The following is an 18369-nucleotide window of genomic DNA, read 5'->3' as shown; positions in this document are numbered from 1 at the left end:
AAAAAAAAGAAATGCCGGTATGAAATTTGCCAATTTCCTCTAATTTTGTTTTCGCAGTGAACAAGGTCTTGATGAACACATTAATGTCAGCCCCAAAGTTGTCAAAAACACTGATGGGTAAGAGATGGATGTGAGTTTTGTTATGTTTCTCGTTAAGTAAACCCAAAATTAATAGAAATGATTTAGAATTATTCTGTGGGCAAATTGAATGCAAATCTCAAAATATCATCGCAGGTGGAAACCTAGATGTCTCAATATTTGTTAATTGCAAGAAAGAGAGGCAGCTGGAAACAATGTATGGCGGTGCTTTCTCTTCTCTAAGCCTCCAGTAAAGGAACTGAACAGAGCGGTTGGAGAAATGGGCAGGAAGGAACATAGGTAGTCTAGGAGCTGTTGATGTTTTGTTTTGTATGGTATTGAAATTAATACTTTTGTCTTTGAAATTGATGAGAATTTATTAATGGTAGTTAATTTTTTTGAAAAAAGACCTAGACACTTCATTAGACTAATCATTAGCAATGTCATTCACCTCATTTTAGAGTTTTCTGGTAGTCAGTGGAAATTTTATGAGGTTCATTGTTCTTGGGAGGTTTACTGCGCTCAGCAAGGTGATGGACCTAAAGTCTAATAATTCTTCTTGAAGTAATGTCAGTAAGATAATGAAATTCACTTTTTGTCTATAGTTAATTGAAGACTTAATATCATTACACATTACTGTTTTATATATAAATATATCTTAAGAACGGTTTCATGATTTCCCCTTTTAAGTTCTGTTGGTACGTATACAAATTGTAAAATTTTGGAGATGGAGGGAAGGAACCTTAGGATATCTTGGCCCAGTCGTTTGAATAATTTTGAAAATCAGTGTTCCAGATGAATCTACTCATTTTGCAGAAGAGGAAATTAAGACTCAGAAAGGTTAAGTGATTTGAGCAGGCCACAGAAAAAATTAGTGGAAGACTGATAGTAGTTCTATCATCTCTTAGGCAGTGAATAATTACTGAGCACCTACTGGGTTCACAGCTTACAACCAGGTATCATTACTTGTACATTAGGTATAATTATAGGTTGTGGAAGCCAAAAAGAGAATTCAGTAGGCATATTCAATCTTATTAACAGCAGGCAATTAACATAGATTAAAGCTAATTATGTACCAGGGGCACAGAGATGCTACACCAAGACAATAATAGGTTGTCAGTTTAATATATTACATTTTGGAGCACTCATGTACTGCTTGCTGAATATAGAATATATTGTCAATGAGTTGCATTCTTAAAAAGGAGAGATACTGAGAGCTAATTAATAAACACAGAGGCAGTAAAATTCGTATTCATGGAGTCCTAGGAGGAGATGTTTGGAGATGGACAGAGCCTTGGAGATTATCCAATCCAACCTCCTCATTTACAGATGAGAATACTGAGACCAGGGGCGAAAATCTCACAGTCATCTGTGAGATCTTCTAACTCCCAGCCCAACTCCTCCTAGTCTTTACATCACAGCACACAGACTTTGATCTTAAAATACATAAAAATTAATTAAGCACGTTGGGAAATAGCAGAGGCTGTAAAGATAGGAGTGTTGCTCTTGCTGTGCGATGACCAGGAGGTGTTTTTTACTGTTCTTACAGGGTCACTTGAAAGATTGCTTCATAGATTAAAATGGCACAAATGTGCAAATGATTGCAAAACACTTTACAGCTTTTAAACTGCATGAAAGTAATAATAACCTAAATATCCTAATGTATCCTTTACTACATTCTTAAAGCTAAATAAATAAAAACAGTAACTTGAGAGAAAAAAATGTTACATTTTCCTGGATAAAATTTAGACATCTTGCTTTGCAGGATCTAGGGCCTGAAAAAAATCTACATATTTGTTGTTTTCAAAAATTGCATGATGCTATCAATCAAGGCAATTCCAGACTGTTCCTGAGATTTTTGTTTTATTAACACATGGTGTTGTCTTTATAGGAGTGGTGGTAGAATATAGCATATATTTATGTTTTCTGAGCTAGTGTTTCTCAAATGTGGGTTGCAATTCATTAAAGGGTCTTGTAATTAATTTAGTGAATGGCAATCAGCATTTTTCTCTTAATTAAATAGAATGAACTGAACAGAAAATATGAGAGTTCTTATGTAGTAAGAATATTATTTCATAAAATGTATGTCTTTGTGTGTGTGTGTGTGTGTGGCTGTCGGTAAAAGACAGTTTTAGGCTGTGATGTAAAATGTATTTCTTGTTGGGCTTTATGTAACAGTGGTTAGTATATAATTGTTCTAGATTATTAGGTAAATTAAATTTTTGTGCTCAGTAGGACAGTGAAAATGGAAGTTCTAGTGGATTTTTGTTTTTTTTTTTAATGTTACTCTTAATTTTGCTGACACATAAATATTATCTGTAGTTACACTAACCAATATTGTGATTAATTGTATATTTTTTTAAAATTGTGGCTTTTGAACATACTGTCCACTCTACAAAGTTTTATTCTTTGTATTTTATAATAATATGTGAAATTAACCTCATTTTAAAGACTGTTGTCTTTCTGACACAGTTTAGTTTTGTGACAGATTTTGTCATCAGTTTACACAAGGAAATTATGTTGTGGATAGTTTTCATATGTCAATCATTCTTTTAATAGTATTCATAGATATCAATTTATTATGTTCAATTGAGAACATTATCACAGAATAAAGCTCAAAATAGGGAAAATTCAGTTAGAGCCTTTCCATAGGCTATGGAGAGGTGAGAACCATGAAGAATAAATCAAACTAAATGAAGCCTTGAACATTCTATGGAAAGGTTGAAGGCTGGGGAAGAAAATGCAGACCTTTTCTCAGACGTTCTGATGATTCATCTCTAAATGACGCTCTTTTGGTCCCTGACCTTGCATCCTTTTTTTTTTTTTTTTTTTAGGAATAAATTGTATTTTATTTTTATATAAGGAAAATGCACTGTTGCAGGGAGAGGTACATGTAGATTGTTTCCCAGATGGTACTGGAAGCAGGTGTTGTCAGTTCTGCAATCTCTTGCCATGATAACTGCCATGTATGTCTCTGAATAAGTATTAAAATGGGTTTAGAGGAACACTTTGAAATTGATGGATTGCTGGAACTCTCTTTGCTAAGCCTTATATTAACAATAATCCCCATTTTAGAGTTTATTTTTTTAATTGATATCCTTAGTTGATTAACCTGGTTTTAAAAATAAGGATATTAAAATCAGTTGGTATCTTCATAATGTTAATACATTCAAGAATGAACAATTGTCAGTTACCAAATGTTTGCTATGGTGACTTAACCAGCATGCCCTTGTAGATAGGCTCTGTCAATAAAATGTATGAAATTCGAGTAAGTTTTCTTCTGATAAAGCGTAATTCTTCATCCCCTAAATTGTTTAGAAAACATATTTCATGGTTAGTCAATACTAAAACAATGTCTTACACTATTATCCTTTCCATTTCCAATTACCTTAAACCTATCATTATCTCTAATCCAAGTTGCTTTAATATTTTTTCCACTTAAAGAAAACAAGATCTTGATAAACTCATCAAAGTGAATCCTGAAATTTTCACAAACAACCAAAGGTAATAAAACTCTGTTGTTTTAATGTGCTTTGGTCAGAAAGAATATTAAGTTTTATTATTACTTCAAGCAGATTTATAACCTTAATGATATTACCAAAAGAACTTCATAATTAACCTGCTCTCTTTTTATTGTTTGATTTAAAGAAACCAAGATCTTGCTAACCTCATCAAAGTAAATCCTGCAGTAATCAGAAACAATCAGAGGTAATCAAATAGAAGCAGTCAATTCATGTTTTTATTTGTCTGTTGCCCCTGGATGAAGTAGATTTATAATGTTGCTTTATTGACCTAGCACAACCCCAAAACCTATTACTAATCTGAACTTTTTTCTCTCCCTCTTTTAAGCAGCCGAGACTTGGACAATCTTATCAAAGTGAAACCTTCAGCTCTTAGAAACACTAATCGGTAAATGACCTTGACTATCTTGACATGTTTACAAGTTTCTAGGGTAGGAAATTCTTCCTCCCTCTTTGCCTCCCTGCTTCTCTCCCTTCCTCTCTTCCTCCCTTTTTTCTTTCTTTCCTTCCTTCCATTTCATTCTATCACCCAGGTGGGGGCACAGTAGCACAATCGTAGCTCACTGCAGCATCAAAATTCTGAGTTCAGGTGGTCCTCCTGCCTCAGCCTCCTGAGTAACTGGCAGCAAATTTAAAAAAAATTTTTTAGAGATGGGGTCTTACTAGTTGCCTAGGGTGGTCTCAAATTTCTGGGCTCAGGCAATCCTGCCTCAGCCTCGTAAATTGCTGGGATTACAGGCATCAACCACTCCTTCCTATCCTTTTTTTGTTTTCTTCTTTTCTCCTTTCTTCCTTCCTGCCTTTCTTTTGAAGACTTTTAGTTTTCTTTGGTGTGTTAAATGAGGATACATTTACGATCCATCCCATGTGACTCCTGTCAACAAGGAAACATATCACACTCTTCTGGAATCAATTGCACTATTTTGGAATTAGTTCTGGGCTTCTTATTTGCACTAAAACAACTTAGTGTTTATTGTCTACAGAAAATACAGTTTTAGGACTGAAATGAAAGAAATGAATACAATTAAATAAGGAAAAAAGATATTTTGAAGAAGTTGAACCAAACTAATGGTTTCTGTGGATGTCTGTAAAACATTAGAATGCATGTCTGTAGAACATTGGAAAGAATATTCATGGTCTTCAAAATCCTAGATCCACAGCTAGTGTGGGCCCACAAAATATTACAGATTTTAACCATAAACTTCCATTTTACATTCTTACGATATCTTATAATTTGTTATTTGATATATTTCACATAAACTGCTTTATTAACCTGTAATAAAGTAATAGACAATGCAAAAGAGTGCACTGTATCAGAAGTCCAAATGGCTCTACTGACCTGAAATTGTATTATAATAAATACATTGCTGGAAGTAGTAGTCCAATATTCTAAAATGACAAAAAGAAATTAACATATGATAAAGTACTTTGAACCCATTAGGAGAAACAGGAAAGTGTAATTCATGATTGGCCTAACTCTTACATCTCCTAATTTGTTTTCTATCTGAGTATCATATTTTGTTCTTGCTGTTTTGAGCACCTAGGATATGACTGGCAGTTCACATACATTTAATCTTCACAACAATCCCATGAGAAATCTATTCATGCACCCTATTTTGTAGAAGAAGAAACTAGAGCTCAAAGGTACTAAATAACCTTTTCAAGAAAGAAAATACACCCTGGACTTAAACTCAGGAACTTCTGATGTCACTATCTAGAGGGAAAACAAAAGATCGGTGGTAAAATCAGCTCAGACTCTCTTGTTCTTTCCATTCTTCATATTCCCTATGATCCTCTGCTGCTCATACACAGTTAAAGGACAATGATCAGATATATTTATTCTGGAGGATTGTTGTAAAAATGACAGGGAGGAAAGAAAACCTTGCTGCATGTGGAGTTTCTTCTAATAACTGAAATAACAGTGGACTCTGCTGCTGAGAATGTACGGAAATATCTTTGCGAAGTAGAACCCTTTCTTTATAGTGGCATTTGTTGGGTGGATTTTTCTTTTTATCAGTAACAGTTTTACGAAGTTCCCAATCATGTTGAAAGTGGTTAGGTTTAATAACCACGTTATGTAATAACTGACAGTGAAAAATGTAGTCTCTCACTTTCTCTCCCACATCTCCTCCCTCCACCTCTTTCCTCCCTCAGTCCCTCTGACAATTGTGCTTTATTGACAACGGTAACTTTCTCAGAAGGGTTTTTAGCCTGTTGTTTTATTATAAGAGGCCAATTTGGTAAAAAGGTAGTTTATATTTCAGCAACTCCTAATCAAATATCCATAGAAAGAGGACATTTTCCGTATACAGATATGATTACTATAAAAAAAATTTAAAAATACTGGCTATCGTGTTGTTTTAAGATGGTGGCTTGATTCACAAATCTAACCTAACCTATGTCTAATTATTCTTTAGTAGTATGACAGATATGATGAGAATCAGCTGGGATGTTCAAGAATCATCACAAAGCAGACAAACAGGAAAGACTGAACCATCTATTTGAAAAAAGCGACTTCATTCAATTGGTTCAGCCACCCGTATCTATAATCTATCCATTCTGCCCTCTATGAAGGAGAGCATTTTAAAAGTGCCTCTCAGTAGGAAGAACAGTCACAGGGCACTGTTACATCAATTCAATGTGACATAAGCACTGATTATTTAATAGTGTAACAGCCGTGAATCAGAGTTCTTTCATCTGACTTTGCTGACATTTCCAGCAGCTGTATATTTAATTCATAGTTAGGGGCTGAATAAACTACTGCCATTGATCAGAATGTAAGCAGGCATCCTTGAACTTCTTCTAGGAAAAAATACAGATGTGCACAAAATTTTCATTTATTCAGTAAGAATTTGCATGACTTTTGGTAGTAACAGTTTCACATTTTCATTAACCAGTATCAAAGAGAGATATTCAGTTATCTGTAGCCTGTAAGCTGTTGTTAGACTGATTATTAAAACGCTAAATATCTGCTCCTGAATGAATATTTGAAAAGCATCTAGTGACACCACCGTCTCTACAGTTAGAAAAGGCATCCTTCATCTAAAGTAGAAAAAAAATACTCTTAACTGTTTGTGGCATTATACTTCCATCTTCTTAAGGATTTCTTATTTGTTAAGACATCCCCAAGTTTTTAGTATTCCAAAAAGAGAAGAGTTCCTTCCTAACTACCTATTGCATATTTTTCATATTTCTGTTAACATAAACTTGGGGACAACCTTGACTCTTTCTGGTGTTTCATTCCCCATAATCAATCAATCAATCACTTTGGATGCATCACCTAATCTCAGGGAGTGGTCCAAGACAGTTCATCATACCCACTGGTTCTGTAGTCCAGATTATTGTTCAGCCTCCTAACTTGCCCTCTGCTGCCAATCTCCCCTTCTGCCCTTCAATCCATTTGCCACCCTGTAGAGTGGTTTTCCTAAGACACAAATCTGATCATGTCATTCTGATTAAACTCCTTCTGTGGCTCCCCATTGGTACTGCATAATGGCCATGATCCTCCTTAACCTGGTCTCCAAGCCCACCATGATCTGGCATCTATGGGCTTTCCCACTCCAATCTATTATCATTCTCCACCCAAAAGCAAACCCCACCCACACACACCCTCTAACTTGCATACTCCTCACTCCTCCTTCATTGCTATTGCTTGGCTAACTTCTACCTATCCTTTAGGTATCCGCTTAGGTGTCTCTCACTCAGGCTCTGGGAAGCCCTTCTAACCCACCACGTCTGCATCAGATGCTTCTTCTAGATGTTCTCGATCTGTCTTTTCTGTCCCATAATGTTGGTTTCTTCAAGAGAGTTATTATTTAATCATCCCTTTTTGACTATAAGGTCTTTAAGGGTAACTACTGGGTCTGCCTTGTTTATTTCTTTACCCATAGTGCATAATGCAATGCCTGGCACATGTTAGGTATTTAGCAAATATTGAATTAAAGGATAAATCTCAACCTCATCAATGCCTTGTGATAGTCCACTTAGAGAAAGTCTAGCCTTCCAGCTGTGACATTCTGAGCCCCTATGAGTGAAATCAAATGAAAAGAATCAGATTTCTTGTGACTGGTCTCCTTGCTTGAGCCAATGACTATCTTTTGCTCATGACATAATCTCAATAAACTATAGTGAATTGGAGCCACTGAAATTCTTGGTCACATCTTATATTTAAAATACCTGAATTGCCTAACTGCTCTATGGACCTGTTAATTTCTTTAAGACTCCCTCACTGAAAAGAATTATAAAAATACGTAAAAATATAAAGAGTTGGGCTTATTTTGCTATGTCAATAAGTTAAGGAATTATACCAGTTCTCTCACTGTATTCCTTCTGAACTAACGCCTAATGCCTAAGATTTAGTTCCTGGCATAAAAGGAATACCATAGTACATTTTTTATATGAAGACTCTTAATTTTGTAAATATGTTTGATACTCTACAAAAGCAATTTAAATGAGCTGTATGGTGAGAAACATATTGCTGCCTATTAATAAATACCTCCCACACCCACATGAGAAAGGAAGAACAGTTAGGAGTGGGCTAATAACTTTCTCATATGCAGAGCTTCTCCTAGGAAAAGTTGTATAGTAAAAGACGTAATTCCTGGGTCTCCAGAATCTCTTATTTTTTTTCCTTCACCTGCTTTGTAAGAGAGTTTATAGTTTTTGATGTGGTAGTAGAAAATAAATGACATTATTATAACATGGATAAATTACTCAAAAATTGTCCTGTGGCTTTATGTCATAGATAACTCATATTTCTCCCCAAATATTCTGAAATCTACATTTAAAAAACATTATTAGGCCAGGTACCTGTAATCCCAGTACTTTGGGAGGCTGAGGTGAGGTGATGGCTTGAGGCCAGGAGTTTGAGACCAGCTTGGACAGCATGGTGAGACCCTGTCTCTACAAAAATAAAAAAAAATTTAGCTGGGTGGGTGTGATGGCATGCACCTGTAGTCCCAGTTACTTGGGAAGCTAAGACGGGAAGATTGCTTGAGCCAAGGAGTTCGAAGCTGCAGTGAGCTATGACAGCACCATTACACTCGAGCCTGGGAGACAGAGCTGGACCCCAGTCTCTAAATAACAAACAAAAAACATTATTAGTTGCAATAGTCAGTAACAATTTGCTCTTCAACAATTTTCTGTAACTACAGAAAGTTGGTGATTTTCTTAGAATTAATTCCACCTGTCCATCAATGTATACTATTTTAAGGTCTGCCTGCCTTCTATGCCACTGCCATGAAAGGGGATTGGAATCAAGCCTCTGCTTAACCCTGCAGCATTTGGTTGCATTTCTATAAAAATCTATTTTTCACAGTTGACTCACAGTTCTTCATCTTATACCACAGTGTAAAAGTCACCATGCAATTGATGTGGTCTTAATTAAAGAACAAAAATTTATTTTTATCGCCTTTAACTTGGAAAGCTTATGAGCAGTCTGTGCTTCTTTTACTGGATCTTCAAATGTAGCTGATGGCATCAATCAGAGTGAATAGCCAAAGTAAATACACATTTTGTACTTTTCTTCATCTGGAACTTTGTATTTTGCATTAAATATTGGTATAGATTATTCAGAGTAAAATCTTGGCTGCTCTGAGTGCAGTGGTGTTTACTCCTAACTGCTCACACCAGTTATAGATTTCTTTGTTCCTTTTCCACTTCCACTGCTTCACTTGACTAGCCTTAAATAAATAAATATTACTCTACCAAACCTGATATGTGGTAGTGTTTAATAAAATAAGAAAAATGTTATGAAACAAATAATAATATAGTTTTCTTGGTGATTTGCAACTGTATTTCCTCTTTGGAAATGTGTTTCTTTGAAGGCATGCATAGGTTGCAATTTTGAGTTATCTGTCCGTAGTTGTTGGATTTTTAAGATTCTGGCTTCTTCTCCTTTCTCAGATCCAAACCCATTCTTTCTCCCTCTCATGAAAACTAAGGTACAAAAGAAGTTGAGCAGTATGTGGGCAGTATCTATAGCAGCCAGGTGTTCAAAGCCAGGAGGAGTTGAGGATGTCCACCATAAGGCTGAGAAAATACATGTAATCACATTGTGAGGGTAGAAGCAAACCTGTATTTATTTGTTAGGGCTGCATAACAAACTACCACAGACTGGGTGGCTTAAAGACAAATATTTGTTGTTTCACAGTTCTGGAGGGCAGAAGTCCAAGATCAAGCTGTCAGCAGGGTAGGTTCCTTCCACAGGGCTGGCTCCTTCTCAGGCCAAAAGAGAAATATCTGTGCCAGGCCTCTCTCCTTGGCTTGTAGAAAACTGTCTTCACTTTTTTTTTTTTTTTTTGAAACGGAGTCTAGCCCTGTCGCCCACACTGGAGTGCAATGGTACGATTTCGACTCACTGCAACCTCTGCCTCCCCCGTTCACACAATTCACCTGCCTCAGCCACCTATGTAGCTGGGATTATAGGCACCTGCCACCACGCTCAACTAATTTTTGTATTTTTAGTAGAGACGGGGTTTCACCATGTTGGTGAGGCTGGTCTGGAACCCCTGACCTCATGATCCACCCGCCTGAGCTTCCCAAAGTGCTGGGATTACAGGCGTGAGCCGCTGCGCCCAGCCAGAAAACTGTCTTCACTTTATGTCTTCACTTTGTCTTCCCTCTGTGTGTATCTGAGTCCAAATTTCATCTTAGAGACACTATTTGTAACTTGATTACCTCTGAGGACACTTATCTCTAAATAAGGTCACGTTCCGAGGTATTGGGGGTTAGGACTTCAACATATGAATTTGGGGGAGTATATAATTCAACCCAGAACAAGCTCCAAAGGTAATGAAACAAAGCCAGGACTAGGAGCTGTGCAAAAAAGAAATAAATATAACATGTGCATTCAGGGGTGAAGCAAGGCAGGTGCTGGGTGATGGACAGAGATAGAGGTGAAATGTCCATAACTGGCTTTACTGGTCTTTTTTCCACATGACTTTGGTGGATACTATGTCCCTAGATATAGACAGACCAGACAATCTTAAAGGTTCATGGTCTAGGCTAATACTTTCCCTTGGGGTTCCTTTAATATCTTTTCTCAGAGCTGGGTAAGGTTGTAAGAGGCTTCCCCAAAAAAGAAAAGATAATTTAAATTAATAATTTAAATTGATTCCACAAATGGAATTAATTTGTGGAATTAAATTAAATTATGGAGCAGCTACTATGTGCAAGGCCATATTAGGCCACAATAATATGACCCTACTCTCAAGTTGTAATGAAAGCCACCAGTTTCCCTATAAAACTAGCACTCAGTTCCTCCAGCATTAGCACTGGAGGGGGAATCACTTTGAAAAACAAAGTTCTAATTGCCCAAGATTCACACCTCCTAATAATCTTCCACTATTTACCACTGCCCACCATCCCAATTTGACATTTTTAGGAAACTGAATCATGGAATACCATGATACTCCCTTTAATTTTATTCCACTATCCCCAAATATTTAGTAAAGTATTACTTAAAACATTAAGGGGAAGATCTCTTAATGGCCTAGGTTGTTAAAATAGTTTAGTGGCGCCTTATGCCAAGAAGATGGCTCTAGTAATTAGTGGAGACCATCAAGGATTAGGCAAATCCAAAGACTCTAGTGACTATTTGTCAGTTTGCAGGATTTAGGGTAGTAGATTATCTTACTCAGTTCTTGCAGTTACGTAGAAGAATTCAGTTTTGAATTTTACATTGTTCGGACTGCAGAGCCAATAATTTGATACTTCCGAGCTACTTCTGAAACCTAGTACTTTTTACCTACATTAATTGGCATAATTCCACTGTAACTCACTTAAAAAGTAATTTACCCTATTTTCTACAGTTTCAAAAGTATGCAGTTAGTGTTTTAAATGTGAGGCTTAAGTATCGCTAGGGAATGCTGCCGAATTTGCATATTATACCAATATTGACAGCTTGGATGTTATGTAAAAAGAGTGTTAAATCTCACCCCACGTAAACATGAGAACATTTTACCGTATTTTGCATCTTTATCAATATTTGTGAGTGAGAATCTATATACTGATTCCATGTGTAATCTTATTTGAACCCACTATTTAGGACCATGAGAGGGGAGATTTTTAAAAAACAGAGTTAATTCCAAAGATGTGACAATTTAGGACAGAAATAAAATGTGAAAGTGGCCTCTCAAAATGTGGAATCAATAGTGCCAACTGCAGGATCACTGCACTTCTATTTTTTTTTTTATGCTTTTTCAATTCACCCACAACTGTAGTCACTGCGTGTGTATTAGTCTGTTCTCATGCTGCTAATAAAGACATATCTGAGACTGGGTAATTTATAAATAAAAAGTGGTTTAATGGACTCACAGTGTCACATGGCTCGGGAGGTCTCACAATCATGGTGGAAGGCGAAGGAGGAGCAAAGGCATGTCTTACGTGGTGGCAGGCAAGAGAGCTTGTTTAGGGGAACTCCCATTTAAAAAACCATCAGATCTCTTAGGACTTGTTCACTACCACAAGACCAGTGTGGAGACAACCACTCCCATGACTCAATTATCTACACCTGGCTCCACCCTTCACACATAGGGATTATTACAATTCAAGGTGAGATTTGGGTGGGGACACAGCCAAACCATATCACTGTGCCATGAGTTTTATTTACATTAACTTACTCATTCTCACCACAATTGTGTGAGTTTGGACATTAGTGTCCTTCTTTACAAAATGATATGGTTTGGCTCTGTGTCCCCACCCAAATATTATCTCAGATTATAATCTCCACATCTCCACATGTCAAGGGAGGAACCTAGTGGGAGGTGATTGGATCATGAGGACAGTTCCCCCCATGCTGTTCTCATGAGAGTCAGTGAGTTTCCACGAGATCTGATGGTTTAAAAGTAGTTTTGGTTCCCCCGTCTCTCTCTCTTGCCGCCTTATGAGGAAGTTGCTTCTCTTTCATCTTCTGCCATGATTGTAAGTTTCCTAGAGCCTCCCCAACCATATGGAACTGTAAGTCAATTAAGCCTCTTTTCTTCATAAATTACCGAGTCTCAGGCAGTTCTTTATAGCAGCGTGAAAACAGACTAATATGCAAAATGAAGTTTAGAATGGTTGGCTAACTTGCTCATAGAAGTAAGGAAAAAACTGGGCTTCATTGTTTGGACTTCTAAACAGTGCTCCTACCCTATGACAAAGACTTTTCATAACTCATGAAAAAAGAAAATAAAAAGAACTATCAATGTTATACCTAATATATAAATAACATACCAGAGGATCTTGTGTCTCATGAAAGGGTGTCAAATCATTAATGCAGCCCAAGATATAAGAATCAAATCACTCCATTTATCCCCCACATAATGAATTATTTATTCAAATTTTGAGTTGATTTCCCTTGTTTCTGTGATCCCCAAAGCCTAAATAAGGTCTCTGGATAAACATCTAAGAATTGATTTCAGGTGGGCAGATGGCATCATCTCAAATCTTGACTCTTCTGAAAATTAGTTAATTGGCCTTGGAAAACTGACTTTGCCTTTCTGAGATCCAGATACTGTTCTGCAGGATTTTGTGAGATCTGAATGAGATAATCCATGTGAAAACACAGTTAGTACTTCATGACACAGAGATAATACTCATTAAATGTTAGCTGGAAAGAAGTTGATTAATGGGTACAAACATACAGTTTGATAAAAGAAATAAGACATAGTATTAGATCAGTAGGATGACTATAGTTTACAATTATTGATTACGCATTTCCAAATAACTAGATGAGAAAATGTTGAATGATTCTAGCATAAATAAAAGATAAATATTTAAGGTGATAGATAGCCCAAGTACACTGATTTGATCTTTACAAATTATATGAATGTATTAAATCATCACACATACCCCGAAACTATGTACATCTATTATACATCAATAAAAAAAGAAAAATGAACTGAATGTGAATAAAAATTATTGATTTCTTTTCAGATCAGATTTCCCAAACCTTCCAAAAAGTTAGTTCTTTATTTTTCTTTCACGATGTAATCCATACTTCCATGTTTGATCCATGAGTTGTATGGATCAAATAGCTCAACATCAGATATTCAATCTCCCATAGCCTGGTAGGTCACAAATGACTGTGTCTAAGATTATGCGCTGATTTTTAAATGTTTCAGTATTTTCTTATTTCCTGTCATTATGTTGTAACTAAATCATATATACATGCATATATAAATAACATATTTTTTTCCTTAGAGACCAGAACCTGGAAAAATTAATTGAAGTAAATTCTCATGTTTCTGAAAACAAGAATGTAAGGTAAAGCTTATTATAAATCACTTTTTTCTTATGAATTCCATATGCATCTGCATATATTGTATAGCCTTAGAAGATTAGATATGTAACATTATATATTATATAATATATAATTTGGATAGTGTGTATGTATGTGTATATGTATATATAATCCAAACATAAAAATTTATATGGTGCTTAATAGCTAATAGGGAAAAAATCAACATAATTCTAATTCTGTAGAATTTCTGACTCAGGGCCTGCTGTTCTATTGCTTAGTGTAAATGGCATCATGGAAATTCAAAGCTCTTTGGGGCTGTGAAGATTTATTTTTACTTACTGTTGCTTGGTAAGCTCTCAGCAGTGCAGAAAGCACTCTGGGAATCTCTTCCCTGGATGCCTAGTGCTAAAAGAATGCATGAATTTATCACAGCCACAAAACAGGAGCTAATTTTGAAATTTCTTTATACCATAGGGTATAATAGCTTTAAAACTGTGACACCTTATTGGCCATTACAAGAAAGTTTAGGACAGGAGCTATACTTCATTTTTGTCACAGACTGTATACTTTAGGAAAAATTAACTTTTCCATGTTTAGCAATTCTTACCCCTATATATGAGGGAATACTAAATATAATAGATACTATTTTCAGCTTCATAAGGTGCAGTTGCCTTTTGTATTAATTTTTTTATGTAAAGAAATGATATTGTTGATTTCATCTACAGAGAATGGGAAAGCTAGCAAAAGAGCTGGTTCGCTTTTCTTTTTCATATTGTCTATAAAAGATTCCTGAATTCCACAGGTAGATAGTTTCTTTTCATTCCTTTAATTCCCCAAATCATCTTCTTCCTTCTGTTTGTGACCTTGAGAAAGTCTTTGAGAGAATGAGGGAGGATAAATTTTCAGTAGAATCTGCTTATCCTGGAAATACATGAATTCTTTTGGGAATAGAACTGGGCTTACACTTAAACTAATCTCATTCAAGTATTATTTGAAAGTGATTGGGGTAAAAAAAATTACAAGTAAATTGTTAAGTATAATTAAGGAATTTCCCATTTAATTTGAGAAGTGTTCCAGTTCCATTGGACTTGTTAATGAAATGGGATTTTATCAGAGGGATTAATGAGGAAATGGAATTTCATGGAAGTTCAAGAGCAGGAATGGTGGCATTGCCAGGCCTGAGAAAGATCTCAATTGGAATATTGTTCATTCTTGACCTGAAGAAGTTTGGAACCCTTGGACATTAACTAGAGTTCTTTGTCACTAATGCAACTCAGCTAGTCACTGAGTATTGGATTTTGTCCATCTTTTTCCTGTCCTTCCCTGTACCTATTGGCTTCCTTATTCTCTGCTCTTCTTCTGTTTGATAACCAAAATTTTGTGTTACCTCTCAGTTTTGGCTTCTTTGTAACTTCAGCTTATTCTACCTCTTCAGGTACTTTAATGAATCAAATTAAAAATCTAAATAAGCATCCCAGGAAAATCTGCTAAACTGAGACGTGATTCATTTTATGAATGTATTCACTTTACATCATAATTGGATGCGCAAGCAAATATATGTTTTCTAATTAGATTCGTTAAGAAGGTAGGAGCCAAGGGGAAAGTTCCACTTTGCCCTCTGAAGCTTTGCTGAAATATCAACTCCCAAAAGGCAGAGTAATTAGAGAAAAGGCATATAAATTTATTTAACCTGTGATGGGAGCCTTCAGAATGAAGACCCAAAGATATATGGGAAATTGTTCATTTAATACTTAGGTTCAATAAAGTACAGAGAGCCATGAAGAAATATGATTGGACAAAAAGAATATGACCTAATGGCAACAGACTGAATGGGGAAAGCCAGCAAGGCCTGTGTCCCTGGATTCTTCCTAACCTCTTGAGCATGCATTCCTTCCTTCTGGGCATGGGGTAGAATCATTCTGGAATGGGGGTCTTATGACCTACAGTCAAACAAGGGATGTCAGATAATTTCTTTACGGCCAGTTTTTACGTAGAAAGAAAGGTGAAGGGATAGGTAGAGTAATAATTTCAGGTTTTACGGCTGGCTTTGGGGGAAAGGGGTTTTGGTTTGTATGACTTGCCTTGGGGAAGAGGGATTCTAGTTTCTTTGGCTATCCTTGCGGGAGAATGAGACTGAGATAGGCGGGCAGGAGAAGGTCAAGGAAAAACTTTTGTTTCTGACGCTACTTCTGAGGCTTTAGTTTTGTTTGTTTGTTTTTTTTTTTCTGAGACTCAACAGGAATAAGTTTAAGTATTTTTATTTCAATTCTAAATGATAAAGTCTTTCCCTAAACTAAATGGTTTGTGACTGTGAGTGAAATTAATTTCATAGAGCCACTTCACAGATTTTAAGGACTGTAATACTTTTAAAATCATATAATGATAAGGTGGTCAGACAATTTTATTTATCTATTCATCACCTGATGGCATTTGGATTGTTTCAATATTGGGTTTTAATTCACTATTGTGAATAATGTTGCTATGAACATTCGTATATGAGTTTTTGTGTGAAAATGTGTTTTTATTTCTCTTAGGTATATACCACGCATGAAATTGATGGACTATAGAGTAATTCTATATTTAACCATTTGAGGAACTGCTAGACTGTTTTCAAAGCAGCCATATCATTTTATATTCTCATATGCAGTGTATGAGGGTTTTAGGTAAATTTTCAAGGTGAATTTCCACTGCAGGGAACATTTTCTCAAGTGTAAATCCATTTGGAGTTCTATAAGATTCAATACAATATTTGGGTTTGTATTTGTAGAGTCATTGCTTAATTAAGAAACAAAACTGTGACCATTGATTGGAAATTACAATTCAGCAGTTTGTTTCAATGGAGGATAACTTCCTAACAATTAAGCCGTCAAGTGACATATGCTATGAGTCATGAGTTCTCCTTTACAAGGATTATTCAAGGCATTTGAGAGGAATAATTTGGCAGAGATTCTTCTATTACACTGGTTCTCAAACTTTTGGGTACATCTGAATCACTCGCTATTCCAGGGACTACACTTTGAGAATCAATGCTCTTTTGAGTAAGATGTTGGACTTCCCAACCTCTAAGGCGGTGATTCTCAACCTTGACTGTACAAGGGACTCACTGGAAAGCTTTAAAGGTTCCCAGTGACCAAGCTGTACCCCAAACCAGTTAAATTAAAATATCTGGATATGGGGCCCAGTAGCATTTTAAAAGGCACTATGGGCTGTTTTGTTGGTTGCCAAAGTGTTGTCTCCCCAACTCTATTCCTATGGTTCCAAATAACAAAAAATTAGTCTTACAACTTAATTGTCATTAAGATAACATTTCTGTCATAAAATCTATCACTATCCCATGAAAAACAAAGACTTGGCAGACTATCACAGACCCTAGGCAGCCAAAGAGACATGATGGATATGTAGATATGGTATCCTGGATTGTATTCTGAAACAGAAAAAAGTCACCAATGGAAAAACCAGTGAAACATGAATAGAATCTGTAGTTTAGTTCATAGTATGGTACAAATATTAATTCTGTAGGTTTGACAACTCTGTTATAATTACATAAGATATTAACCTTAAGGGAATCTGGGTGAAGGTGTACAGGGATTCTCCGTGTTATCTTTGCAATTTTTCTGTACATTTAAAGTTACTCCAAAATAATGGTTTATTTGTTTAAATTATCATCCTCAAAGTCTACACGAGGAGCAAAATCCATCAAAGAGTTTGTTGTACCACATTACAAACCTAGCATTTGGTTTTTGTTCACAGTTATAAAAATTAAATATTCCACGAAGTCATTGTCATTAATCACATTATAAACACAACTGGGAAAAGATACCAGTATTAGTCAGCATGGGCTGCCTTAACAAAATACCACAGACTGGGTGGCTTAGACAATGGACATTTATTTTTTCATAGCTCTGGAGGCTAGAAGCCCAAGGGCAAGATCCTATCAGGATTGGTTTTGGTGAGGCCTCTCTTCCTGGCTTGCAGATGGCCACCTTCTCACTGTGTACTCTCATGGCCTTTCCTCTGTACACAGAAGAAAAGACATCTCTGGTAGCTCTTCCTCTTCTTATGAGGATTCCAGTTCTGTGGAACCACAGATGACCTTTATTACCTCCTTATTAACCCTGTCTCCAAATATAGTCATGTTGAAGGTTAGGGCTTAAACATATAAATTTTGGGGGAATACATCTCAGTCCATAACAGTACTGTTGGCAAATCACTTATCTCTCCTGTTTGTGGATTTTGCAAACTGGTGATTGTTGATATTCTTTATATATATATATATATATACTTTAAGTTCTAGGGTACCTGTGCACAACATGCAGCTTTGTTACATATGTATACATGTGCCATGTTGGTGTGCTGTATCCATTAACTCGTCATTTACATGAGGTATATCTCCTAATGCTATCCCTCCCCCGCCCCCCACTCCACGACAGGCCCCAGTGTGTGATGTTCCCCTTCCTGTGTCCAAGTGTTCTCATTGTTCAATTCCCACCTATGAGTGAGAACATGCGGTGTTTGGTTTTTTGTCCTTGCAATAGTTTGCTGAGA

The 18369-nt window shown here is 36.2% G+C and overlaps 1 protein-coding gene across 1 annotated transcript in view; it reads left to right on the top strand.

Annotated features, from left to right (window-relative positions):
* Nucleotides 1–18369, top strand: part of SCEL (sciellin) — a 101384-nt gene that overhangs the window by 68884 nt on the left and 14131 nt on the right. The window contains exons 22-26 of the mRNA XM_012000659.1: nucleotides 58–117; nucleotides 3523–3582; nucleotides 3727–3786; nucleotides 3931–3987; nucleotides 13785–13847. Coding sequence (XP_011856049.1) covers nucleotides 58–117; nucleotides 3523–3582; nucleotides 3727–3786; nucleotides 3931–3987; nucleotides 13785–13847 — 300 coding nt within the window. The remainder of the gene's footprint in view (nucleotides 1–57; nucleotides 118–3522; nucleotides 3583–3726; nucleotides 3787–3930; nucleotides 3988–13784; nucleotides 13848–18369) is intronic.

This window comes from Mandrillus leucophaeus, unplaced genomic scaffold (assembly GCF_000951045.1).
Source record: "Mandrillus leucophaeus isolate KB7577 unplaced genomic scaffold, Mleu.le_1.0 Scaffold638, whole genome shotgun sequence".
NCBI lineage: Eukaryota > Metazoa > Chordata > Mammalia > Primates > Cercopithecidae > Mandrillus > Mandrillus leucophaeus.
The sequence above is the reverse complement of the archived record's forward strand: the minus strand, read 5'-3'. Positions and strand labels throughout refer to the sequence as shown.